A 25,679-nucleotide genomic window follows, 5' to 3' on the forward strand; every position below is an offset into this window, starting at 1 on the left:
TATTTTTTTATTGTATTATCTTTTCATTAGCACCTATGGGATTGTCACAATCTAATTTCATTGTACTACACAATGACAATAAAGGGCTTGAATCTTGAATCTTGTATTTTATTTTGGTTAGAGAGGGAATCAAAATCTTGGAGTTTCCATTTAATTTTTGTAAAGATTTTTTTCCTAATTTCTTCATTATGTGCTTCATCTATCTATGGCATATGCGTTATTTGAACCTAACATGTACGAGTTTTCGCCGTGGTTATTGAACGCAGCATCAAAGGTACTACCTCTAACGGTGGAAAAGTTTAAACTATCAACATACTGAAACTAGTTGTCCTCATGTCTTCATGTAACTTCAGCTAACTCGTGCTAAAGCAGTGTTTCTACAGCAGATGTGAGTGTGCTCAGAGTGTGAGAGAGGACAGACAGACATGTTGAGTGTCTTTGGTGTAAATAAAGCAGAGGACAGTAGTTATGAGGTGTAAATAAAGCAGAGGACAGAGGACAGAGACAGTATGACAGCGCTGGACAGACCCGCTTTGGAGCTGACGGTCACGGATGTGTACGAAATCGCCTCGGTGCTCGGACGGGACTTTGAGCGGATCATCGACCGGTTCGGGTGCGAGTCTCTGGTCGGGGTGGTGCCCAAAGTGGTCCGGGTCCTGGAGCTGCTGGAGGCCCTGGTGAGCAGCGGGGCCGCCGGACAGGAGGCCGACGAGCTGCGGGGAGAGCTGGACAGACTGAGGCAGGAGAGGAGCGACAGATACGAGCAGGAGAGGAGGCACCAGAAGGTCTCTGTGTGTGTGGACACCTGTCTATATGTGTTTACCTGTGTTTACCTGTGTTTACCTGTGTGTGTCACCATCAACTAAACCGTCTGTTTCTCTAACGTACTTGTCTGTCTACCTGTATGTTTTAGTTGGGTATGTCTGTCTGTCTGTCTGCCTGTGTGCATTTGTGTTGTGACATTTCAAGGCAGCATAAGGAACTAAGGCACATCTACAATGATATAAGTCTTGTTTTGACATTTCAAAATTCCTCTTTTTGTTTGACCAACAGTAAAAAAATAAATTAAAAAAAATAAAAGTTTATAATGATGAAACAGAGAAAAGCAGCAAACTAACAAAAGTTTGTTGAACAACTATCACTGATTAATTTTCTGGCATCAATAACTGATTCATCAGTTAATCAATTTAGCAGTATTTGTTATAGTCAAGATTATACTATTACATCAGATTAGTCATACTAAGATCAGTGCAGTAAACTATCCTACACATACTATTTCATTACTATATAGTGATAGATAGATAGATAGATAGATAGATAGATAGATAGTAACTTTATTGATCCCGAGGGAAATTCAAGTTTCCAGCATCACAGTTCCATAGTGCAAAATATGTTAGTAAAAAAGGCAGTAAAAAAGATAATGCAAAGTAAAAAGTCAAAAAAAAAAATATATATATATATATATATAAAAATACAAGGAGATGAAGAAAACTGTTAAAACTGAATATAGTGCAGGGTAACAGCTGTGATACACGACTATTAAAAAAGTGAATATAGTGCAGAAGAGACTGTTAAAAATTAATATAGTGCAGGGTAACTCCAGTAGCTTAGTCTATGATTTATTAAGGAACAATTCAGTAATTTGCGGTAGAGCTGCAACGATTAATCGATAAGTTGTCAACTATTAAATTAATCGCCAACTATTTTGATAATCGATTAATCGGTTTGAGTAATTTTTTGAGAAAACAAAGTAAAAATTCTCTGATTCCAGCTTCTTAAATGTGAATATCTTCTGGTTTCTTTACTCCTCTATGACAGTAAACTGAATATCTTTGAGTTATGGACAAAACAAGACATTTGAGGACGTCATCTTGGGCTTTGGGAAACACTGATTGACATTTTTTCACCATTTTATGACGATTAATTAAAAAAATAATCAGATTAGTCGACAATGAAAATAGTTGTTAATTGCAGCCCTACTTTGTGTTATACTTTAAAGTTCACATTACTACATTTTTAATTTACAGCACACTATCAGTAAACTCAAATAAGGTGTGACAACAACAAAACCAAGCGATTTTGAGCGATTCAGTTTAGTTGACTCATGCCCTCATGTTCACCCAGCTATATTGACCATTTCCAAACAATACCACTCTGTGCAGACACTTAACTGTGTTGATGTTTTCCCTCATTTTTATGTTATTCTTCATCTCATATGCTCAGGAGTTGGAGATGGTGGAAGATGTGTGGCGAGGAGAAGTCCAGGACCTGCTCTCTCAGATCACCCAGCTTCAGGCAGAGAACAAGAGGCTGTTAGTGAGCCTCTCTCTCAAAGAGTCCCCCGTCTCAGAGGAAGACTTGCAGAAACAGGAGGGTAGGTTGTCTCCACCAGGGTTCCACTGATGGCTTTTTGGAGGTTTTAAGATGATGTATGGGATAAGATTTTTACATATTTATCATTATGTCAATTTTTTCCTACGGTTTCTTCAACTTTTCTGGTGGAATAACCATATTAAATGTTTAATTTTCAAATTATATGGTGATAGGGACTCACAGATCCGATACGCCAGATTGGTGTCTATGCCATTATTGACATTGTTAAGCGGATCGAGTATTAGCCATGACTTGACCGATCCACATTGTCATTTTAAAAAATGAAGCGTTCCTGCTATCAGTTTTATTCTATCAGTAACAGCAGGCTGCCAACACCTCCCAATGAATTCTGTGCCGTGAGTTATACTGAATTTAGATTTGGGAAAAGGAGAGCATATCCGATTGGTACTTGTATCAGCAGATACCCCGAGTTCAGCTATCGGAATCAGTTTCAGGAGAGAAGTAGTTTGATCACTTCATCTCTATGGTGATTATAGTAGATAGCGATTAGGGCTGGGTGATAATTCAATATGATAATTTATCGTCTTTCTATGGAATCGTATCGTGATGAAATCATATAGCTAGATATCGTGATACACAATTACATCGTCTAAATTGCACATACTAACTTGAATTTCTCAGAAAACCCTGATCAAACCTAAATCAATCTATTGTCTTAATCTGGTTACTGTGTATTTGTGTACTTGCATGTAAACATAGTCAGTGTATAGCTGGAAATATTATTTATATCAAATATTAAAGAAATATACAAATATACAAATATTAAGAATATGAGAATGTATTAAGTACATAGTATATAGTATAATAACTACTACTAATCACAACACACACATCTGATGTCTGTTGCTGTTTGAAGTCTCGCCATGCATGTTGTGTTGTACAGTATCTTGTGATGGCTCTGGATGCTAAATTAGTTTGGTCTTGGCTGAGAGTTCCAGTACAGATCTGATGTGTTCTCACTGCAGATTTGTGCTGCGCTGATTAACCATCTGCTGTACGTTACGCATATTTACCCTATGTGGGATTCTACACAGTATATGCTGCATGCTTGCATGTTGACATGAAAAAGGAGGCTGTGAAGAGAGACAGTCAGGAGCTTGTTAAGGAGACTATTTTTGAAGCAGACCAGAATATATCGCTCTTGTGTGAGACTTTCATGGTGGCTGCAGCTATACTTACTGCCGGGGCCACAGTGCATTCACACTGCTTATAAAACATGTACATCCCAATGAATGGGTGCTGCATGATATGATCACTCTGCTCACGGACACATTATTTATGTAGAAATACATTCATGGGGTAACAGATGCTTTAATACAATTACAATACTTTACAATTGCAAAAAGGCTGTGTTCTGAAAACTCGTTTTGATGTTATGTTTATATTTATATTTTAGTCACCTACCAAATTTTGCACTTTGAATCAAATGGGTGTTGCTGAATTTGGTCAGTTGATGCATTTAAAGGGTTGCTGTTTGGCATGATTGGAAACCCTATGGCTCAGTGGATGGTAAAAAATAACTGGTAAAGAAATGAAATGAATGAACCCTGTTAGATTCTAATGATGTTGCATGTGTGAACATTTTTTTCTGTACTTTTTTTTTATGATATCCACAGGAATGTCAGAGAAGGAGAGGCAGGTGATGAATAAGCTGAAAGACTTGGTGGATAAGCAGAGGGATGAAATCCGGGCTAAAGACCACGAGCTGACACTAAAAAACGAGGATGTTGAGGCGGTGAGGATTTAGACCAATGACGAACTTTATTAGTTTACCTCCTTTGACCAGATTTTGTGAAGTCACAAAATGCATTTCCTCATCTGCAGCTCCAGATGCAGCAGCATCGGCTGATAAGAATTAACCAGGACCTTCGTCACAGGATAGGAGTGATGGAGGCTCAGGGCAAGGCGCTGATCCAGCAGAGGGCTGAGCTGGAGGCTGCAGCCCAGGCACGGCAGCAGGAGCTGGGGGCTCTGCAGCTGGAGGTCACCAGGCTGAGAAAGGAGCTCCGTGGTTGGGAACTGGAGGAAGAGGTCACTAATATAGAAGAAACCTCTCTTAATAGATCTGGGATGTCACCACCAACATCAACACAGATGGCGGTAAGAAAAAGAAAACCATGTGTACAATAAGGTTGAAATTAGGTTTGGTTCATTAAGTTCTTTAAGTCTGGCAGGTTTTCTAGTGCCTAAGTGGATGTTTTGTGTTGCCAATCCAGTCCTCCTCATCTAACTCCAATCCAAATTCAGTGTGGGCTGAGTGTGGCGGGGACCCTGGCTTCCTGGCAAACTGCTTTGAGCCTGACAAGAGTCCTCCCCCTCTCCCAAGGACGTCAAAGAGAGAAAATAATGAGGAAGAAGATGACGAAGATGAGCATACGACAGCATTGTTACTGGTAACACCTGTTTAACTGTGGTTATTATAGCAGATGCCCACTGTAAGACTATTTACATTAAACACAAAGCATGATCACGCTGTCATGCTGGTGTGTCCTTACAAGCATGTTGGATACATTTCCTACCCCATGAAACACCTACAAATCTTTTTTTTTTTTTTTAATCTCGGTTGTGTACATTAACTCACAGTGTTATTTTCCTATTTTATTGTCACATTGCTTTCTTTCATGGTGCGTTTCTACCAACTGTTATGATATGAATTACCACCAACACTGCAGATGGCAGAAATTTATATCAGTTTAACCCCCATGCTCGAGAGAAATGCTGAATGTATGTTTTGACTTCAGAAGGTGTCAGATGATACAGACCGAGAGGAGTTGACAGACAGCCTGGAGCAGGAGCCAGACAAACCTCGCTTCACCCTGCAGGAGCTGCGGGACGTCCTGCAGGAGAAGAATGAACTCAAGGCCCAAGTGTTTGTGCTGCAGGAAGAGCTGGCATATTACAAAAGGTATGTTTTCTTTACTAATCTCAACTGCACACCGATGCCAAAGTTAACAGTTACCTCTTCCATGTCCCTCAGTGAGGAGTTTGAGGATGACGTCAGCTTCATTGTTTGTCCTCCATCTCCTCCACCATGCTCCAGTTCCTCTGATCAGGCCGAATCAGGAATTAGACGCTTGTGAGTAATGAGTTGACTTGATCGTCGCATACTTTTCTTCATACACCCAAAGTCTACCTTCGTATTTGTCAAGAGGGCCAGCACTTCAACGCCCTGTTTTATTTTCGGTGTAATTTATCATCATAATGTGTCTTTCAAACGTCATCAGAGAAACACACTTAACTGATTGTACAGGTAAAACAAATAGCGCCTGTTTTCATGTGATAGCGAGCGTCACTGTGGTTCATTGAGGGTCACAAAACATATAATTGTGTTCACAACAGCGCTTTTGTGTTTTTTCTCTAATACTAATCCTGTCTCCATCTCATCGTGTCACCATTTCCATTTTCATCTCTGGACAGGATCTTTACTGCCATAATGCCGATGGTGGCAGCCGGTTTGCTTGCGGACGACCCCATGTTGATGCCAATCAGAAGACTTTCCTATGTATGACCTTGACTTTAAATTGTACTATTTCTCTTGTTTTTTTCCCCACACGGTGTCAACAACAGGTTGATTCTCTCAACGCAGTTTGTCCAGACATATTTACAAGAATTGGTATACTGGCTGAATTAGTTTGTTATTTTAAACTAAATCTGTATGGTGTTTATACACTTAAAACGACTTTTGGTAGCATTTTAGCTAACTTGGTAAGAGCTTTAAAAGGGCCTATGTAGTTCAAATGTGAGACAACTTGTCTTACCTGGACACTCTTATGTGTATCTATGTGGCTTAATAAAAAGTCATCAGTGCATCACTTTATGTATTAAAATGAAAAAGTTGCTGCTGTAATGCCAAATAACTTAGCACTCAAGTTTCCCACTATATTATTTGATCCAAATACAGAAATGGCATCACTGCATTCCACCGAGGATGAATTGAGTTATAACATTCAGGTTCCTCAGCAGTCTCTGAGTAATGACATCATGTGGGGATTGGTCCAGCTGCTATAAGAGCGATAAATGGGACATCTTGTGTCATTTATGTTTAAGTGATTTTAGAAGTGTTTGAGTCTGATTTCAAGGTGTAGCAAATGAGCTGGATGATCATGTGCCCCCACTAAGAGACTGTTTGGGATAATGTGCTTTGTCCCGAATTGATGAAAAGAGGATGTTACTGTATACCTGCAGTACTACAGTGTGGTACCACACAATCATACTGGTAAAACACCAGTATGACCAGTACACCTATTCCAACATTAATTGTAAAAGTATTGTAAAACATGCTCTAACAACCAATACGTGCATCTGTAAAATAATGCTTGTTCAAAATAAAGTAATAAAGTTTTATTTTTCATCTTTTGAATGTTGTTATTGTGTTCCTATCAAATACTAATATGGCTAAGAAGTGCCAGATATAGGTTGTCTTTGTCTCCTTAAAATAGTTTATAGTGATATTTAGACATTATTTTATGCAGACAAGAATATTTCCTTGGTCCTTTCACTCTAAATGTAAAATATAAAAATAAAATAATAGAAGATAAAAATAAAATAATCCTTTTTTGAACCCCAGAGGAGAGATTCAGGTGTTGCAGCAGCACATGGACTGAAATAAGAACAGATAAATTGAGAATGTAAACAATAAATAATTAGAAATACATACAATTAAATAGAATAGAAATAAAAATAGAAAACTATACAAGAGCAATATAACAAAAAATTCCAAGGCAAGAGTTACATAATGGTGTGATCATATATATATATAAATACATAATAACAATAAAATGTATTTCTATAGCACTTTTCTAAACAAGGTTACAAAGTGCTTTACAAGAAAAACAAAAAAATAAATCAGCAAAGAATAAAATACAATCAACAGAGGGATCATAAAAACAAGAAACATCTGGGGGTAAATACAATTTAGAAAGCAGAATAAAATGGCCAGAGAGGGATGATAAAAGCCAGCATCATATTAATCATTCAAAAACGCTTTCCTATAAAAGAAAGTTTTTGATCAGCAGCAACGTCGGTGTATGTATAAATATAGATACAATATAGTGTGTGTAATGTCATAAAACATGTATAACATATTAATATAAAATAGTATAACATCAATGCGACATATTGTATAGTATATAAAAACATATAAATCAGTCCAACAGAGAGAACATTTAGAGAAAAATACAACAAAAATTAAAAACATCAAATCACGTGCTTTCTCACATGACACTAAGAGAAGTTAAAAAATTGAGAGGTCTCACTCACTCACTCATTACCTGAAAAAAGACCCGCGTTTACGGATGGACAGTGTTGAGTGAGTCATCTTGAGTTATATAGGATCTTTGTGCTCACCTGTCGCTAGGATACTTTGCTCTCCTCTAGTGTCTACAGAGAGGGAGTCATCTTGAGTTATATAGGATCTTTGTGCTCACCTGTCGCTAGGATACTTTGCCCTCCTCTTCTGTCCACACAGAGTCACGCTATTGGTGGAGGAGTGATGGGGGAAGTGCTGCTCTGCTCTGGAAGTTAGTTAGTTACCTTCTGCCTGTAAAACTGTTGAACCCAAGACAGACAGAAAGAGAGAAAGCGGGTATTTTAGAGCATTGTTGTGGGAGAAAAGTTAACTTTATTTGTAGTCGTCATGGAGTTTAGTGAGGAGTCGTCGCCTGCTCTGGCTTTCGAGAAGGAAGCGTTTGAGCTGACGGTGGAGGATGTTTATGACATCTCCTATGTGATCGGACGAGATCTGTTGAAAATCAGCAGTACAGGCGAAGAAGTGTCGGATCTACAGTTCAGGATAGTCCGTGTGTTGGAAATGTTCGAGACTCTGGTGAATAAGTACAACTTGTCTCTGGAGGAGCTGAGAATGGAGAGGGACAACTTGAAGAGTGAACTGGACCGCATCGTCAAGGAGACCTCCTCTGGGCAGGGCACAGTGAGTCTTCACTGTCATGTACAAGTTTGACTTGAAGTCATTAAAGTGGACGTTTTAAAGATGCTTTTTCCTGTCTTGCCATTAAAGCAAACAGCGGGACCAAACCAGATGGTGGTGGACCTCACAGACCCCAACAGACCGCGCTTCACCATGCAGGAGCTGAAGGAGGTTCTGCAGGAGAGGAACCAGCTCAAAGCTCAGCTCATGGTGGCTCAGGAGGAGCTGCAGCTCTACAAGAGGTGAGCAACAATGTCTAAATAATGGGGAAAAAAACAAGTTAAATATATACATATATACATACATACCTGCATATACACAAAAATATATATACATATACACATACATACAGTACATATCTGTACAAACACATGTGTACATACATACATAATCATAACATATTCCTGAGAACCCTATATATTTGGGATGCCATGTTGAGAGAAACAGAGCACCATATCAGATTGACAGCAAGCTAATATTGATAAATGTAGAAATAGTAAGAGTAATTATATTAGATAAACAACTATATATGTATATATGCATACACACACTCATATACCCACATGTTCATGCCCATACATACACGTATGTATTGCATATATATATACACACACATACATATACCCACATCCATGTACTGTACATATAAATAAGATAAAGTGGGTAAAATAAAACAAAGTGAATAAGTCAGGATGGTAGTTTGACTATACTGTAAGTTGAAGTCTAGTTTGATTGGAACTGCTAAAGGGTGTCAGGCATTGTTTTCAGTTTGCCTAAATGAGTCAAAAATGGGTTCCCAAATTGAAAAGAATTTGTCTCTGGACCCCCTAAGTGAGTATTTTATTTTTTCTAACTGCATAAAATGCAGTTGAAGTTTTTTTTTTTTCAACTTATATCATGTCACCTCTTCTCTAAATGTGCACTATAATGTGTTGTCCATCTCCACAGAGCATTAGAAACACCTTACTAGTGTATCCAATACACCACCACCACTAACTACAACCTAAAAATGACCATATAGCTAAATCAACAACTCTCTGACACAAAGTCAACAAAAGTGAATATTATAAGCTTTGCAAAGACAGGATTTATTGCAGGGCTATAGTATGGTATAGTTGTATAAATATATACAATTGATTAAAATATTTCATCGCAATTAATCGCATGATTTTCCATAGTCAATCACGATTAATCACACATTTTTGTATCTGTTCAAAATGGACCTTAAAGGGAGATTTGTCAAGTATTTAATACTCTTATCAACATGGGAGTGAGCAAATATGCTTCTTTATGCAAATGTATGTATATATACTGCATTAAGCATAAAAAATATGCTGAAATCATAATATGGCAAACTGAAGCCCAACAGGTAACAACAGCTGTCAGTGTGTCAGTGTGCTGACTTGACTATGACTTCCCCAATACTGCATGTGGTTATCATAAAGTGGGCATTTCTGTAAAGGGGAGACTCGTGGGTACACATAGAACCCATTTTCATTCACATATCTTGAGGTCAGAGGTCAAGGGACCCCTTTGAAAATGGCCATGACAGTTTTCCCTCGCCAAAATTAACGTAAGTTTGGAGCGTTATTTAGCGTCAGAGATTTCAATAGATTCTTTAGGTTTAGCTTTAAAATTGAGCCACCTAAAAATCGAAAGTTGCATTTAAAAAAATGAGTGGCATTAAAACAAATTTGAGTTAACGCGTTATTATCGCGTTATTATCGCGTTCATTTCGACAGCCCTAATAGTACTACATTGGATTGTTTAGGTGTTGCTAATAAAGTTGTTACTCTGAATTTTACCTCTTGTTCTTGTTTTAAGCTGTTAAATAAATTCCAAGAGAATGAGAGAGACCATCTGTAGGCCTGCTGTTAGACAATATTAATATAAGTACACATCTACCACTCATATACACTAGTGATGTGTACTGATCTTTAGAAAATGGACACTAGGGCTGGGAAATATGCCCCAAATATTTTGTCACGATATAGGTCATTTCATATCTCGATAACGATATATATCACGATATACTGTAGCATGTTTTCTGGTGAGTCAATAAATAAATAGTCAATATGAAGTAAAGTTAAAGCCTATTTTGTGTACTTGTATTAAATACTTAAATACAAATGAAAAAGTATTTTCTCATTTGAACAACATGAGTGCAAAATGAACATAAGTGAAATTATAGAGAAAAAAGAAATACATATAGGCTTAGCCTATATCGCAATATAAATGATATAGAAAGATATACACGATAGATATTTCTATATTGTTTTGATGATATATATCGTCATATTGCCCAGCCTTAATAGACACCAATATCCAGTGTTATCCCACCCGTATCTGCCATTACTCATCCAGAATCATACAGAGTCTTTGTATAATACAGACATGACAGACTTGTAATCAACCGGTTTTCAAAAAGGCATACTTTTATTCTGTTGCTAATTTGACAAATGTAATCCTGAAATAAACCAGTGTTGATGATATAAAGCTGAAATTATCCTAAATTTCATCGCTGCTTTCATCTTTTTAATTACAACACTGATTCTAGTTTTGAAGGAGAAGAGATCAATTCAATCTCATGCATAGCTTCAACTTGATAGTGTGGATTTTGTTTTCACCTTCGCATAAAAATATTCTCATTGACCAGAAAACTACTTTGTTCTGCAGTGGGATTCTGCCACAGGCTGAACCCGCCATGGTGGAGGTGGATCTGGACTCACCAACACCCACAGTGCGCAGTCCAGATGATGTAAAAGAGGAGAGGACAACCATAGGCAAACTGTGAGTAGACCAAACAAGGATCCTTTATTGTCATTGCACAACAAAATGTGTTTCTAATCCCTTTATGCTACACAAGAAGAAAAACAGAATCCTGTAGTATGACTGCGCAGACTACAAAGAAGTAATTTAAAAGAAGTAGTGCAAAGTAACATTTAATTTTAGCTGTAAACTTCAGATGGCAAAGTTTCAAGAGGAATCTCATCAGCAACCACATGATGTTGAAGGAAGCTAGCAGGGAGATTGTTCTCACAGCCCGCCTCCTGTCTCCTAATGATATACTTGTGACCAAATGAATTCATGCTGATGCTGAGGATGTTTGTGTGAGCGCTGAATGAGAGAAAGAGACTGTGAGTTGGAAATGTCAACGTGTCTGCTAAACCACTGCAGCCGTCAGTAATTACATTCTGCAATGACTCAGTGTTGCTTTCTGGCAGTTTTACTGGTATGTTCCATGTTCACTCCACCATGCTCGGAAACAAACTCCTTAAACTAACTGGACCTTTTCTGTTTATAGGTTTTCATTCAGGCGAAAATAAGAAAAAACGTTCACAAGAACTGACCATGTAGAAGACAAACAGGATTTGTCGGCACAATTTCCTCATCCTTTAACCACTTTTATATTGGTTTATTTTTTACAATGTCTATTTGTCAATCTAACAAGCACTGTATTTTGTACTGGTAATTTAAACCTAAGGTGATTTATTGTTATATAGAGTTGCTGTAATAGAAATATATATTATGTGGAAAGTTAGGTAATGATATGAAATGAAACTGGAAAGTATTATCCAACTAGTGTTGGAGATTATGTTGAATGCACTCACTCAAAATGAAGTGATTTATAGGCTTGAAATGTCATTTTTTTATAAATCAAAAATCTTCATGGGGGCTTCATGTTGGTCCAGTAATCTAAAACATTTTCTGTCACTCTCAGCCATCAGCTATCAAATAAAGGAAAGAGGGCCCCACCCCCCAAAATTTAAAAGAATATTTAAACATTACATTTTGAATAGTTTTTTTTTTTCTGATTGAATATTAAAATTTTTTTATTTCACATCGATGATATAGGTTCTGATCTGATGTCAAAGTTCACCAAAAATATTGTATTTTTAATTCAGGAAAGTCAGAGTCCACTCTAAACTTTGTTGCACACATCCAAGGTACTTTCAGGGCACTGTACTTTTTTTCTAGCTCTGGCATACAATAGAAACAGAGTTGAAAGATAATATGCACTGTGTGAAATATCACTTCATTTTGACCTAAATTTATTATCCTTACGGGTCTTTCAGTCTCGTATCTCCTTTGCAATACTTCATCTTCAACTGCACTGTGGGATGGACGTAATTATGTCATTGGGTAGCCCTGGTAGCCTGTAGCAGTGGTTCCCAACCCATTTTCCTTGAAGCCTCCCCTACTTGTATATAAGAAAAGCTGATTTTATTACGTCATCACCCTAAAAGAAATTACGAATCCTCAAACAAAGTCCTCAATTTGAGTAAAGTTATTCAGTGTATCAAATGAGTTTAAATCAGTGCCTCCCTTTGTGTGCAGCAAGCAGGAGAGCAAACTGTTTTTGACCGCAGTGAAAATGTTGTTTTTGAAAGGCTAAACACCAACAAATATGGATTGAAGCAAAATATTTCATTACACATGTTGTGAATTTTGGAAATGATAACATCTGTTTTTTCAATAAATGTTGACTTTTGGACTTTACAATGCTCTGGAGTTATTGGAAATGTTTGGATCACACAAGTCTGAAACAATCCTTCACAGCCAGCCACCACTGGAATCTAATTGACTAATATAGTTGTAATACTATTAGTGGAGTCTGATCTTTATCTGCAACTGTGCAGAAATAATGGGTTTAAACATGATGTGGTCTACTAAGTAGCAAAAAAAGACTTTTGTAGAAATTATCCAGTGAGGGGGTTATGATTTTAGTTATACATGTGCAAATCTAATTTTGACAACCTCAGAGCAGACAAATCCTGGCGCAACCACTTTGATCTTTGATGCCCCCCTAAGGAGGGCCCTGACCCCAGGTTGGGAACCACTGGACTATAGGTTAAGTCACATACCACATAACCACAACATTCTTGGCTCTGTTCCAGTTTGTTGCATGTTATACCCCCTATCTCCACGTTTCCTCTCCGTTTCCACATTGTCAAGTATCAAATCAAGGTAAAAATGCCCAAAATAAGTGGAGAAGGGTTATCTTAGAACACCATATTTCATAAATATGTCTCAGCTCTTCTTCACCATTAACCATGCCACAACTGGAATGAAAACTCAGTTTTATTCCTTAATTTAAAGCACCGGTATAATAATTTACAATAGTGAAATTGATTTGTCAATTATAGTCATTACAAAAGGAAACCCCATGGTGAATGTGAAACACTAAATATCCAGAAGAAATACCCTTCAAGCTTGCATCAGTTGGCTACAATTAGATTTTAAAAAATCAAATAAAACCACGATAAAAACAACAGTTGCAAAAATACATTGGGTTGACGCATTAGCCCCCATTTAAAACAATGACATTCTTTATACTTCATAAAAAAGCGTGTTGAGAACTGCTCATCTACAGCGTCTTTTACATAAAACAGGACAGCAGAGAGCACCAATTCATCTGAAAATATAAACACTTGTGGTCGAGGATTCAGTATTTGAGCCATGGGTGAGCCAAGACAGAGGCTTTACTCCGATCACCGTAGTCATACAGCAGCTCTTCCTCTGCGTCGATGTCTCTGGAAGCCACCAGGATCAGATGAGGGGTTCCTTCGATGGCGTGAAGCCGAGTCTGGCAGTTTCCAGCTTTACTGTGGTTGATCAGTCTTCCAAGACGGCTTGTTTCCTCTGTAGCGTCCACACTGCAATGTGTAAATAAATGAAGATTAAACGGTCACTAAAACACAAGTATCCACACTAGAAGTCAAGAAAATATGAAAACAAAATGTCAAGCCTACTGCGATCTTAATGACACCTATGATTACCCTAGCCCATGTCTAAAGTCAGTGGGGAGAACCTTTTCTAAGACAATATGATTGCCATCTGTGACCATAAAAAACTATCGCCAAAGCTAGAGACCAAAGAAAGTATATGATATAAAGTTCAGAAAGTTGTTGTTGTTCCATGGACTTAATTTACAAACCACAGAATATTTTCTTCTTTTAAGATGTTTTTTTTTTTTTGGCAATTTGCTTTTATTTGCAGCAGAAAGACAGGAAACATGGGGAGAGAGATGGACATGGTATGACATGCAACCAAACTTAAGTTTATACAATTGTTCTCTGTATAACAAAGTTTACACTTAGTCCTAGAAAATCCCTCAGATTTAATGAACAGATAGAAAGTCGACAAAATGAGCAAAGAAACAAAATCAAATCAAATCAATCCTATTTCAAAGAGATGACATTTTGACTTACCAGTAGGTTTTGGTTTGATACTGGAAGTAGTACATGTAACAGCCTTTTTGGGGATCCAGGGCGTACTTGGCCTCTCTTATTTTAGCCTCTGCTTGTTCCAGTAGGTCTCCATGGTACTCCACGACAAACTCGCCCTTTTTGAAGCTCTTGGCAGCAAATATCCCTCTTCCTTTTCCTTCGATGTTTTTGATCTGTCGACATCGAAAGCAACAACGAACTGTAGGTTGCAGATAGTTGCCAAAATACATAATGAATTGTATCAAACCCATTCGGACTGAAAGGGGCAGAGCACATTTAAACCATTAAATGTTACCTGCATTCCTTCTTCAATGTCATTCTTTATCAGATCATCAAGGTGTCTGTGCTCTTCACTCTGTTTACAGTTTGAGTATTTGGGTCAAAGTCAAACTTTCTGTTATGGACCGCGACATTGTGTTGCATAATCCTTATATAATAATACAACCCACAGAATCATTTTTCATACAGACCTTTAACTCTGTCTTAGTTTTTCTATTACTCCGTCTGATGGGATAATAGTCTGTGACCTTTCTGTTTTGAGGAGCTTTATTCTCCGTCCTGAAAAGGGAGACATTATTTAAGTAATGACCTTTTGATGTAACATTCTGTGAAAGCGCCCATGTCTCTTTTTTTTTTTTTAAAATTACATTTTGTCTTTCTGCACTTACTTTTTTGCTCCGAGTTTGCGACCAGTTTTACTCCGAGGTTTGGGAGCTGAAACTTTGATGTCTGCTGCAGACCTGGCGTTTGTTTGCGTGGTAGACTCTTTCTGCTCAAGTTGGTCAGTGGCTTGTTCTCTGATCTCATGACTGTGACAAGCCGTTTCAGGCTTCTGCTCTTTGGACTCACAACTCTCAGATTTTATTTCATTAGGTATGTCTAAAATGAGGAAGAAACAAAGAATTAAATTGACAGCTGCTCTAAACATTTGGCCTTAATCAAGACAGTGAAGTTCCTTCAAAAAAAGCAGTCAAGTTGTATCATATGATAGTGGGTCAGTGAACACTGCTACCATTCACATACACAGGAAATCTTTCTGTGGCACACGTGGATCTGCTGACCATACGGTACTATAAGGGTTAACAGCAAAATAGCTAGGAGATCACATGTAACAGAAATAACCAAACAACAGCATTTCAAAATTAGTAGATCCAAACTAAAAGTCTAAAATTTAATTGGGTACTCACCTTTTTTTAACTTTGACATGTCAGGATTAGTTGCGCCCAATTCATTTCCTTCCTGGATCAGCATGCTTGAACTGTCACTCAGTGGGGATCTAGGTTTGCGCGGACTCCGTAGACTTTGTAAAATTGACGGCACTGTACCTACAGAATCCTGCAAAAATAATTATTATGGTGAAAAAATGAGAAACACTATTATTCACAGTAGTAAACCTGAGGACTATATATACACATTCAGCTAAATTTGATGAGATGTCATATCTTATGAGGCTGTGTTTAGAACCATGTAGCTGGTGCAGACCGGATTAAATGTCTTTATTTCTGCTACCACCCACTCACAACATGCATGTGGATTAAAAGGCGCTCCAAATTTAGAGGCAAGTTGCACATGTTAAACAATGCTTACTCAATGCTTAGTCTGTTGCATCACTTTTTAGTTAACAAATAACAGTTCCTTAAAAAGTGCACTGGACAAGATGTACCCAACCAGTGCCAGAGGTACAAAAAAAAATAGTGTGGATTGTATGGGAGTATCATTCATTTCAATAGCTTATAGCTCACTGTACATCAACATTGTACAATGTTAGTTTAATATCTCACTAGTAGAGGTCAATTTTCGATAAGATTTAGGGGAAGAAAATTATGGACTAGCTTTTCACATCTATCAAAAAACTCATCATCTGTCAAATGTTTCAAATTCGCTTAAAGGGTCATTTAATTGCTGTTTCGTAATTGCTTTTCCCCATGTCGTCCATGTATCTGTTTTTATGTTGTTGTTTTTTCCCCCACTTACAATGTTGTTTGGTTACGATTACCCAGAAGTCTTTATAGATATTTAAACAATATCCTCCTCACAAACACTAACCACACACTTCCACGCAACACACACTTGTCTTTTTTGATATATTTACTGTATTGTTATTATTATATATATCTTGTCCTAATTGTTTATCACTATTATGTAGTCATATTATTTCTTTATATTAATCGTGTCTCTAGGTGGAGGCTTCAGATAAACCCAGTGTTTTTTTTTTGCCTCTTCCTGCACTTTATATTATTCATTTATTTATTTTTTGTTATATTGTATAGTCTTAAATTGTGCAAAATAAATAAACAAACACAATAACAAACAAAAAAACACAAAAACAATGTGCTGCTCATCATTTAAGCAGTTCCTTTAGTGGACAGTGAAACATGTGTTTACATCCCAAACTTTAACTTTCAGCTCTATACCTAACCCAATAGCTGAGGTGTACACTTTCTCTCTACATCTAAACCTGACCCTGTGATTGATTATTGGGGCAGTGCACAGCTTGGGGTAGATTTGTCCTGAAAGACTCAATTGTTACATCTGTTGCTATACGACGCCAGGCTGAGGCAGGAGGGTTGGTGGGTTAACATGAATGTGACACAAAAGCAACTTACTTTAGTTGGCCAACTTTTGCATGAGCTGCAAAAGCGTAAAAAACAAACAACACCCAAACCCACCTTGTTAGTTGCTGGTTTGTTTTCCTTTGTGTCCTTCCCTGAGGAGACTTTATGTTCAACTGTGTCCTGGGGCTTTTTCTCGGTTCTCAGCACACTTTTCTTCCCTTTACAAACACGAAAATAAGCATTGCTTTCAAATTCACCCGACATTATACAAAACAACTGTTTTATTAGTAAACAAAAATCAGTTTATTTACACAGTTGCTCCTCCATTGATGCTAGTTAGCATTAGCTCAACATTAACTACTGTAGTTTGTGCAGCATGCAGCATGCAACAATAAACAAGTTTACCTTTTGCCATGTCAGTTCCCAAAATAAAGTTCAAATAGGACGAGGAGTCTGTTTAATGTTGCCCTCTGTGTCCACGGGCTCCTCACTCTGCTTAGTTCACTTCTTCTTCTGCACCGACACACATTCATGCAAACACTAATAGACTACTAGACCACTATACTGCAGAGCAGAGCGTGGTGGATTTAAAAACCATACAGCGCCTCTCATTGGCTGATTTATCCAGGCGGGGCGGGGCCACAGCATGAAAGTAGCTCTCTGATTGGCTGCAGCTCTGACTGTCACAAACAGCCGGCTGCACATGTGGCCCAACAAAAAACTACTGTAGTTATAGAAAGATACTACAATGTAGCACATATGAAGAAATTAGGAAAAAAATCTTTACAAAAATTAAATGTAAACTCCAAGATTTTGATTCCCTCTCTGATCAAAATAAAATACATCTACTTAGAGAAAATAGTGTCATCGCCAAAGAAGCTACAGGATATGTCAGTGCATGTCACAGCCTAAGAGACAACCACAACCACAACACATAACAGATGTAACTCACACTCTGCCTTTTATTTACTCCTCTACTTCATGTTTTTTTTTTTACATTTATCCTTTGATATTGCAATATATTGTTATTAATTGTTTTTTATTTGTTTGTTTGTTTTCTTGACACAACAAACATTAATTACTTCTTTATTGTTTTCTTCCATTTACAGAATGCATGTTCTTTTTAAATATCTATATATCGTAATTTGCTTAAGGAATTGTTTATATGTATGTATGAAATTATCCAGTTAAAAACATTAGTGCTGCAGCTGTAATACTGTTCACTTGTTTTATCTGTGTTTTCAATATCATATGAGCCAGCAGGAAATGCTCTAGTGTGTGGGCACATTCAGAAATGAAACTTAACTACAACACTAACAACTTACAGGAAATGAATGAGGGGAAATCATGTGATCAAATGCTAAAATTAAAGAAATATGTATCCAAGTCAAAGGATTGCATACTGCAGCTTTTATCTAAAGTATAATGTATATCCCAATCAATGTTTTTTTTTTGGAGAACATCTCTTCAAGCATTGAAAGATGCACTACAAATCGGCAACATTTTTGACTGTATTTTATGACTTTTCTTTTTTTTTCAAAATTTCATTCTGTCTTGTATTATGTGATGTACATTTTATTGCAAATTTGCATGAAAGATGCTATACAAATAAAAGGCCAATTGGATTCAGAACTGTTGACAGTATCCCTTTGCTGGTTTTGTTATTCAGTCTTTGTAGGCATAAAGACACACACACAACTTTTAAGTATTCATGTATTCATTCTATATTCCACACAAACATTTTAAACAGTGTCATTTCCAGGTTTGGAGTCTGCAGCCAGCGCTTCTTTAAAGAGTCTTTTTCTCTCCAGATTCTCATTTGCCTTCCTCCTCTTATCTTGTTTCCTCAGCTCAGACGCTTTCTTCTTTACAAGAACTTCACTGAGTTCTCCTTTATAAACAACATCAAGTTTCTCTCGCATAATCTCTCGAGCACGCTTTCGATTTATATCCACAGATCTGGTTTGATGGCACTGCAGGGGGAAATGGTACAAGAAATTAAATGAACATGGTTAGTAAAATCACACAAAAAAACAAAAACACATTGAGGTCCATTTAGTAGCTGGAGCTTCCAGGACTTCACTGTGAATCTCAACTTTTAAGCCAACCCAAATTTCAACATCTACCATGACAACTGGGCATCTGTGGATGAAGATCATGTAATATGATCAAAAGCATCAGAACAGCTATGGGCCTTGAGGTGAGACTGATTTGTCAACTGAGGTTTCCAAGGTTAAGAAATTCAACACCATAACTCGGATTCCCAGCCAACATGATTATGTGGGCCCCACATGGGTTATGTTGGGGGTACCTGGTTACCAAGTGGATATGGGTCCAAAATGGGCATCTTATCTGGGGCCTACTTGGGTCAACTAAGTAGGACCCACATGGGCTCTCCAAGTGGGTTCTAGGTGGGTCACTAATGGGAAATTAGTGCATGGGCTCAGAATGGGCAACACAAATGGCGCCCACTTGGGTCAACTAAGTTCGTCTACCCGTGTGGGTCCTAGTTGGGTCACTACTGGGAAATTAGTGCATGGGGGCAACATGGAAACTATGGACAAACCCACTTACAACCCATATTTCAGGCCATGTAGTTCCCACATAGAATTTAAACCTGGGGCTGAGATGGGTTTTGGTTTATGTTGCCCAGATTGGGCCCATATAACATCCAGTGTACTCCTGCATGAAACCCACAAAGGTAATTGGCATGGGGCCATTATGGAACCAATGGACAATCCCATATAGGGCCCATTTTTCAGCCCATTTACTACCATATGGGCCCCACATACAAATGTTGGCTGGGCTTGGGTCATTCATTCACCAAATATCTACAACACATGAAGCAATAGATATCAATGATGACAGTTACACACACATGGATTTAAAAACAAGATTAACCTTCACAACAGTCCCACTGGGGATGTGCTTGAGCACCACACAGTTGCTGGTTTTGTTGGTGGCCTGTCCTCCGGGTCCAGATCCTCTCACAAACTGCTCTTCAAGCTCGTCCTCGTTCAGGACAGGAAAGTCTATCAGGTCCTTTTTACCAGCTGACAAAACACATGTTAGTCCAGTTGGGAGCGGCCTCAGCAGTGGAGAGATGCTGGGAGAACCTCTCCACATGAGCCGACTGTACACACTGTACACACATCTGGTGAACGACATATCTCTAAATAAACACACAAAGTGACGACATCACGTTGTGTGCGTCATCAAGCAGAAAATATCAATAAGTTCACCAAAAACTTTTATCCATGCAAGAGACCTACTGTAGGCTACTATTCTCCTGTCTGTGTCCCGGTCATGTACATCATGTGTTAATGTCTATGTTCAGTCTCTTCTTCTTCTACGTTTCCAGTCAACCAGTCAACCAATCAGCAGTCGTCGTGTTCTTCTTCGTGGCTTGAATAACAGGTCTGTGTTTGTCCCTCTGTCGCCATCTTGTGTCGGGTTGCTTAACAAAACCCCCAGCAGGAGTCGACTTTTTTAAAGTTTGAGCTCTTTCTACTGGGTATTTTTGAAATGGTGCGTGAATGGTGGTTTGGGTGGGAGTTAGATAGGCTATCAAAGTTTAGCATTTAGCATATTCCAGTCCCTCTGTTCAACATGTTGGTGCCTGATTGCTGTGAAGGATAATTAACTTAACTGTCATCAGGTGTGATGGGAAACATAATGCCCTCTCTCTTTTTGTACAATATATGACCTGGTTATTCACATTCATTCATGTTATTTATTCACATGTAAAAGTGTGTAAAAGATAATGAAGGATGTGGAAAATTATATGTTAAAGCTTGTAAATGTCTCATAAGATAAGATAAGATATTCCTTTATTAGTCCCGCAGTGGGGAAATTTGCAGTGTACAGCAGCAAAGGGGATAGTGCAAAAAACAAGATGAATCAGCTAACGCAGTAAAAAAAAAAGAGCTAAACAAAGTGTATCAAAATAAGAACCATTTAAATAGAAAGGAAAAATAGGAGCAGTATATACAGTATTGACAATAAACAAGACTATTAACAAAATTGCACAAGTGCATGATATGATATTGCACAGTGAGAATGAAATGAAATGACCTCAAAGGTGTCACAATCTCAAGGTGTGTTACAGTATGGCCCAGTATGTTGCTTGACTGTGATGTACATATACAAATAGAGTATTCAAAGACTACAGTCGACTGTAGTCTCTGGATACTGCACTTGTAGGCTGCTTCACTGTAAAGGATATGAGGGTGTTATTGTGTATCAATATAATATTGTCAGCATAAATGTACCCCCAGGCCAGACCATAATATGCTATGTGTATGGGAGCCTACCAAGAGCTGCACACACACACACACACACACACACACACAGTAGTGATGTCTGAAATGTTGATTTCCGTTGATTTGACGTTTTCAAAGCAGACAATTTGACTTGTCATCTTAACATTAACGATGACTCCCAGTCCCATCCATGCAACTAGTTATCTCGCTAAGCCATGACAGTGAGCCAATACACCTGTGCTTTTCCTACTGTGACATGTCAAAATATCTTCTGTGAGAGAGGCCTATTGATTATATTGAATGGAGTGAAACATCATTCAATAGACTTTCCGGCCACAGTACAAATATTTGTTTTGAACATACTGAGCACAGAGGGACAACGTGAAGTGTATTATGTTGCAAGAGTGATTTGAGAAGTTTTTTGGGAAGTTTGGATACTTTTTCTGCCATGCAAACTGGTCACTCCTCGAATCATAAGCAATTTATGAAATCAATTGTAACCATTGTGAATTTAAGCTGACTGCAGCCTCTATTATCTGTGAAAGAGAAAACTATACAGACAATTTAAGTCTACTGGGAGAAGTGTTTCATAATCAAAATATACATTTTCGATGGACTTATTATATGAACCTTCCTATTAACACTAACAAGAGCATCAGCAAGAGCATGATGGAAGTAAATAATGGATTAATTACCACTTCACCTGGCAGTACAGGTTAGCTGTTTTATTTATTTATTTGTCGTTCACCCCACACATTACATAACATTCTTTTTACATTGCTTTGCATTGTTTTACACTTCATAAGACATTGCTGTTGAATCTAATACAGCAGCCTAAATTTTAACTTTAATATTTCCATTATTTGCAGAAGTCCATCACTGTGAGCAGTGCCAAACACTTGTGGAAGGAGGACAGTCTGTTGTAGTTTCTGAATTAATGTAATAATGCCCATTTAACTTTATACATACATTTATTGCAAAATAGTTTCATATGGCGAGAACACATGGACTGTGATGTAATGCTCCCTGCTCTGTCCCTCGACAATGACTATAATTACTAAATCAGGAAACTATGTAGGTCACCAGGAAAAGACAATCTCTCCGATGACCTGTGATGACATCGCTCTCATATTATGGGTGGGGGAGGTGCATTTCTAATTACTTGAACTTTATCTTTAGTGCTCACATTTGAACTAACCTTCATTTTGGTACAATATAACCTTTACTATGTCCTGTTTATGGATCTTGCAAAAGATGCACCTTTCCAGTAAAGTGCAACCTGCAGTATTTGTAGGAAATCAGTTTTATGTGTAAACTCAATGTAGGCTAGTAATAAACTATAATACTAAATGTATAAAGACTGTTAAGGGCTATGCACGACTTAAACACGAATTTACTTTAAGAACAGGTTTTCTTGCAGTGTTTTTGTTAAGTTCTTAGATATGCTTCAGAAGTGGTTGTGAAAAATGTCACAAGAAACATTTTCATATTGTATGCATATGCCGAATTTACTGAATAGTTGACTCAGTGGTCGACATCAGTCAATGACCTTCTTGAGGTCCCCACCAAAAAATATGAAAAAAATATATATTTTCCTCTTCAGTCACTTTACTAATTAATCTAGATGATGACAATAAATGTAGAGTATCAAAGCAGATGCGCCTAAATGCATGAAAAACAATATTAATGTGGGTATATACTGAGTAACAGTAGGTTTGCCTTTCACCGCATGCCAGACTATAAGACGCCAGTTTGTAACACGACTGCTATAAATGTACCTTTGTAACTTTGCATCCTATAATAATGCCTCTGCCTGCGGAAATACGTAACCACTTGCGATACCAGTTTAGACCATATACTCAGTGCCAGCAGGGGGCGCCTCCCGATCGAAACTGCCCATCTGAACAAGCACCTCGTCAAGATCACAGAAGTAAAAACAAAAACCGGAAGTTAAGCGACTAATCCTTCAGAATCAAATAGCCTACTAGCTGTGTTGGGGCTGCTGTGTCGTATATTTACACAATATTAATTTGTTTCATTTGATTAACGTCATAATAAGGTATTTAATTAGAGATTGTAGTTTTGTTTGGTGACATCTTGGACGTGATATATTTATATGGAAGTCTTTATTGGACTTTATTAGTTGTAACCCACAGAAGACATTGAACAAATGTGTACCATGATCTGCAAATATTTCACTATCCACAAACATGTATTATTGTATTTGTGTCGTGTAAAGTCACATTCACAAAAATACAGGGCGATTTGCAAATATGCATAACTTACTCTGTAAATGAGTAATTTAAGGTTTACATGTAAAGTGATAAACACGCATTTGATCTATTTCTACATGTGGAATGATATTTGCGCATTTGCAGATCGCTTCCTGTGCATTTGTGGGCCATGTGACATTTGTAACTTTCCTCCTGTTTGTTTACAGAATTTTGTCCGATTGGTACCGCAGCAGATCTGTAGATAATAGTTGTAATCCACAGAAGACAATTCACAAATACATTATAAATATATTACGTATTATATATTTATAGTTTTGAACTTATAATATTACAACTATTATCTCATTGTGTGCGCCTGCACGTGTGGTGGAGCGAGCTGAGTGAAGGCAGGCAGGCAGGCAGAGGAGCAGAGACTCCGGCCCTGGAGACCAAAGCTACGGTCTCCCCCGCGTCCTCCGACCGCGGCCAACACCGTTTTGCGAGACGGGCTTCACTAGATATAACTTTGCGGTTTTGGTGCTTCCGTGTAGTTTGTGTTGGAGTCTGAGTCTGATCAGCGTAGCCACACGCGAGCGTGCATGGGACACCGACCCGGGTGATTTATACGTGTAAGAAGTTACAAACAGTCCCTTTTAACAAAATTGAGAAATAAACTGTTTAAAAAAAAAAAGAAAAAAAAAAGTTATTCAGACTTTTATTTTGAAAATCGTACCGGAAACGTAGTTGTGCTCTGGTTAACTTAGCCAGTATTTGGTGTCGTGCCTGAAAGGACTGTGAAGTCTCGCCGTTGCTTCAGACTTGAGAGGAGTGACAACTTAACGATGGCGGGTGCTCTTGATCTGTTTGTGTCTCTCTCTTCCCGGTTGTGTGGACGTTGGTGGTGTCGCTAGGCAGCAGCAGCAGTTTGGCTGAGCTCTCAGCCGTTAGAGTTTACCTCAACCGCCAACTCCTGACGGTTAGCCTGGATATTCAAGGACATTCTTTCTAACCGTTACCATCGCTACTCTGGCCTGTCGGTTGAGGAAACCCAGCGTGTTGTGGTTCTCCGGCGCAACGATGTGGCCAGATGTTGTAAACACGGGCAGAAATATCATGTAACACACACACCCCGGAGCTGATGATGTTTCTCTACGTGTCATCTTTACATGTCGTACCCGCAGCAGTCCTTCTTCTTCTTCCTCTGCTGAGGGGACACACCAACGGAGACGTAGAGGAAACCAGTTGCTGACTTTCGATGCGTTTCCAGACCTCACCGAGTCGTCGGCGGTTGTTTCCTGCTGAAAGGACACCGTGTTACTGGTGACAGCAGTGACCCTAAAAACACGGAGGAGGGCCGGTGAACTTTGATTTTGTGCTGAGTGCGGTGGTGAAGAAGCCAGAGGTGCATCACTGGTGTGCATCAGGTCCAGGTATGTGATGCAAGCCATCAATTTGTCATTAACCGTGCTGCCATGTTGCTAGGTAACTAACTGACTGCTGGGTTTACTCCAGTTCAAATTTGATCATCCCTTTTCCCAGAGATGCAACGTCACGTTTAGTACATCTTATTTTACAAGGTTTTTTGAACACCATGTGCTGTCATAGCTCGTCATTACATTTGTTGTTTAGACTCGCTGTGTGTGTCCTGAAGAAAGTGCAGCATATTCTTCTGTTGCTGTCACACACACACACACACAGACATGCTTGTTAAAAAACTGGTGAAATGTTCCTCTCTCTCTCTCTCCTGACTTGTTAGCTGTTATAATACAAGATTCAAGATTCAAGGTTCAAACCCTTTATTGTCATTGTGTAGTACAACGAAATTAGATTGTGACAATCCCATAGGTGCTAATGAAAAGATAATACAATAAAAAAAGAGATAGTGCAATACAAATATAAAAGATAATACAATAAAATATAAAAATACAATATGTATATTGATGAGATGACAGTTTTGCCAGATTATTGCACAAAGTGTCCGTCAGATAATTATATAATTATTGCACAGCATCATATAATTATTGCACAGAGTGATCAGCATATGTTATTGCACATATTCAGCATGTTATTGCACATAATACACTGCATCTTCTAACATT

At 38.2% G+C, this 25,679-nt stretch overlaps 5 protein-coding genes across 14 annotated transcripts in view; 3 read left to right on the forward strand and 2 right to left on the reverse strand.

The window, feature by feature from the left end:
• Positions 1-288: 288 nt before the first annotated feature.
• On the forward strand, positions 289-6,743 carry LOC141769134 (RILP-like protein 1). 4 transcript variants are annotated; one of them, XM_074637895.1, is made up of 8 exons: positions 291-785; positions 2,224-2,374; positions 4,011-4,129; positions 4,219-4,494; positions 4,611-4,787; positions 5,136-5,299; positions 5,372-5,470; positions 5,812-6,743. In XM_074637895.1, the coding sequence occupies exons 1-8, from the start codon at positions 510-512 to the stop codon at positions 5,900-5,902; spliced, it is 1,353 nt and encodes a 450-aa protein (XP_074493996.1). In that variant the 5' UTR covers positions 291-509; the 3' UTR covers positions 5,903-6,743. The 4 variants fall into 4 exon arrangements, with proteins under 4 accessions (XP_074493995.1, XP_074493994.1, XP_074493996.1 ...); XM_074637894.1 differs by having other exon boundaries at positions 289-785; positions 5,139-5,470; XM_074637893.1 differs by having other exon boundaries at positions 290-785; positions 5,136-5,470.
• A 1,098-nt stretch (positions 6,744-7,841) lies between these two features.
• Positions 7,842-12,823, forward strand: rilpl2 (Rab interacting lysosomal protein-like 2). The gene is made up of 4 exons (XM_074637900.1): positions 7,842-8,323; positions 8,411-8,562; positions 10,997-11,110; positions 11,625-12,823. Exons 1-4 carry the CDS (start codon positions 8,030-8,032, stop codon positions 11,644-11,646), a joined length of 582 nt encoding a protein of 193 aa, XP_074494001.1. The 5' UTR covers positions 7,842-8,029; the 3' UTR covers positions 11,647-12,823.
• A 561-nt stretch (positions 12,824-13,384) lies between these two features.
• Positions 13,385-17,690, reverse strand: kmt5ab (lysine methyltransferase 5Ab). The gene is made up of 8 exons (XM_074637897.1): positions 17,511-17,690; positions 17,220-17,323; positions 15,738-15,885; positions 15,219-15,429; positions 15,021-15,108; positions 14,846-14,905; positions 14,533-14,723; positions 13,385-13,977 (listed from the first exon to the last, which is right to left on the reverse strand). The coding sequence occupies exons 1-8, from the start codon at positions 17,518-17,520 to the stop codon at positions 13,767-13,769; spliced, it is 1,023 nt and encodes a 340-aa protein (XP_074493998.1). The 5' UTR covers positions 17,521-17,690; the 3' UTR covers positions 13,385-13,766.
• A 1,114-nt stretch (positions 17,691-18,804) lies between these two features.
• Positions 18,805-20,534, reverse strand: mtrfr (mitochondrial translation release factor in rescue). 2 transcript variants are annotated; one of them, XM_074637902.1, is made up of 3 exons: positions 20,378-20,534; positions 20,007-20,277; positions 18,805-19,078 (listed from the first exon to the last, which is right to left on the reverse strand). In XM_074637902.1, the coding sequence occupies exons 2-3, from the start codon at positions 20,271-20,273 to the stop codon at positions 18,848-18,850; spliced, it is 498 nt and encodes a 165-aa protein (XP_074494003.1). In that variant the 5' UTR covers positions 20,274-20,277; positions 20,378-20,534; the 3' UTR covers positions 18,805-18,847. The 2 variants fall into 2 exon arrangements, with proteins under 2 accessions (XP_074494003.1, XP_074494002.1); XM_074637901.1 differs by having other exon boundaries at positions 20,007-20,532.
• A 3,780-nt stretch (positions 20,535-24,314) lies between these two features.
• Positions 24,315-25,679, forward strand: part of LOC141769133 (membrane-associated phosphatidylinositol transfer protein 2-like) — a 50,049-nt gene continuing 48,684 nt past the window's right edge. For all 6 annotated transcript variants that reach the window (XM_074637892.1, XM_074637885.1, XM_074637888.1 and 3 more), the window contains exon 1: positions 24,315-25,010. The gene's annotated coding sequence lies outside the window, so the exon portion shown is untranslated. The remainder of the gene's footprint in view (positions 25,011-25,679) is intronic.

This window comes from Sebastes fasciatus, chromosome 6 (assembly GCF_043250625.1).
Source record: "Sebastes fasciatus isolate fSebFas1 chromosome 6, fSebFas1.pri, whole genome shotgun sequence".
In the NCBI taxonomy this organism is placed as follows: domain Eukaryota; kingdom Metazoa; phylum Chordata; class Actinopteri; order Perciformes; family Sebastidae; genus Sebastes; species Sebastes fasciatus.

Excerpts from the sequence above, each read along its gene's own strand:
- LOC141769134 (XM_074637893.1), top strand. The coding sequence starts at position 510 with ATGACAGCGCTGGACAGACCCGCTTTGGAGCTGACGGTCACGGATGTG. Across the intron at positions 4,495-4,610 it reads CAACATCAACACAGATGGCG|TCCTCCTCATCTAACTCCAA; the intron begins GTAAGAAAAAGA and ends TTGCCAATCCAG. Across the intron at positions 4,788-5,135 it reads ATACGACAGCATTGTTACTG|AAGGTGTCAGATGATACAGA; the intron begins GTAACACCTGTT and ends TTTTGACTTCAG.
- rilpl2 (XM_074637900.1), top strand. The coding sequence starts at position 8,030 with ATGGAGTTTAGTGAGGAGTCGTCGCCTGCTCTGGCTTTCGAGAAGGAA. Across the intron at positions 8,324-8,410 it reads CCTCCTCTGGGCAGGGCACA|CAAACAGCGGGACCAAACCA; the intron begins GTGAGTCTTCAC and ends TTGCCATTAAAG. Across the intron at positions 8,563-10,996 it reads GAGCTGCAGCTCTACAAGAG|TGGGATTCTGCCACAGGCTG; the intron begins GTGAGCAACAAT and ends TTTGTTCTGCAG.
- kmt5ab (XM_074637897.1), bottom strand. Across the intron at positions 14,724-14,845 it reads ACATTGAAGAAGGAATGCAG|ATCAAAAACATCGAAGGAAA; the intron begins GTAACATTTAAT and ends CGATGTCGACAG. Across the intron at positions 13,978-14,532 it reads TATCAAACCAAAACCTACTG|TGTGGACGCTACAGAGGAAA; the intron begins GTAAGTCAAAAT and ends TACACATTGCAG.
- mtrfr (XM_074637902.1), bottom strand. The coding sequence starts at position 20,273 with ATGTCGTTCACCAGATGTGTGTACAGTGTGTACAGTCGGCTCATGTGG. Across the intron at positions 19,079-20,006 it reads CCAGTGGGACTGTTGTGAAG|TGCCATCAAACCAGATCTGT; the intron begins GTTAATCTTGTT and ends TTCCCCCTGCAG.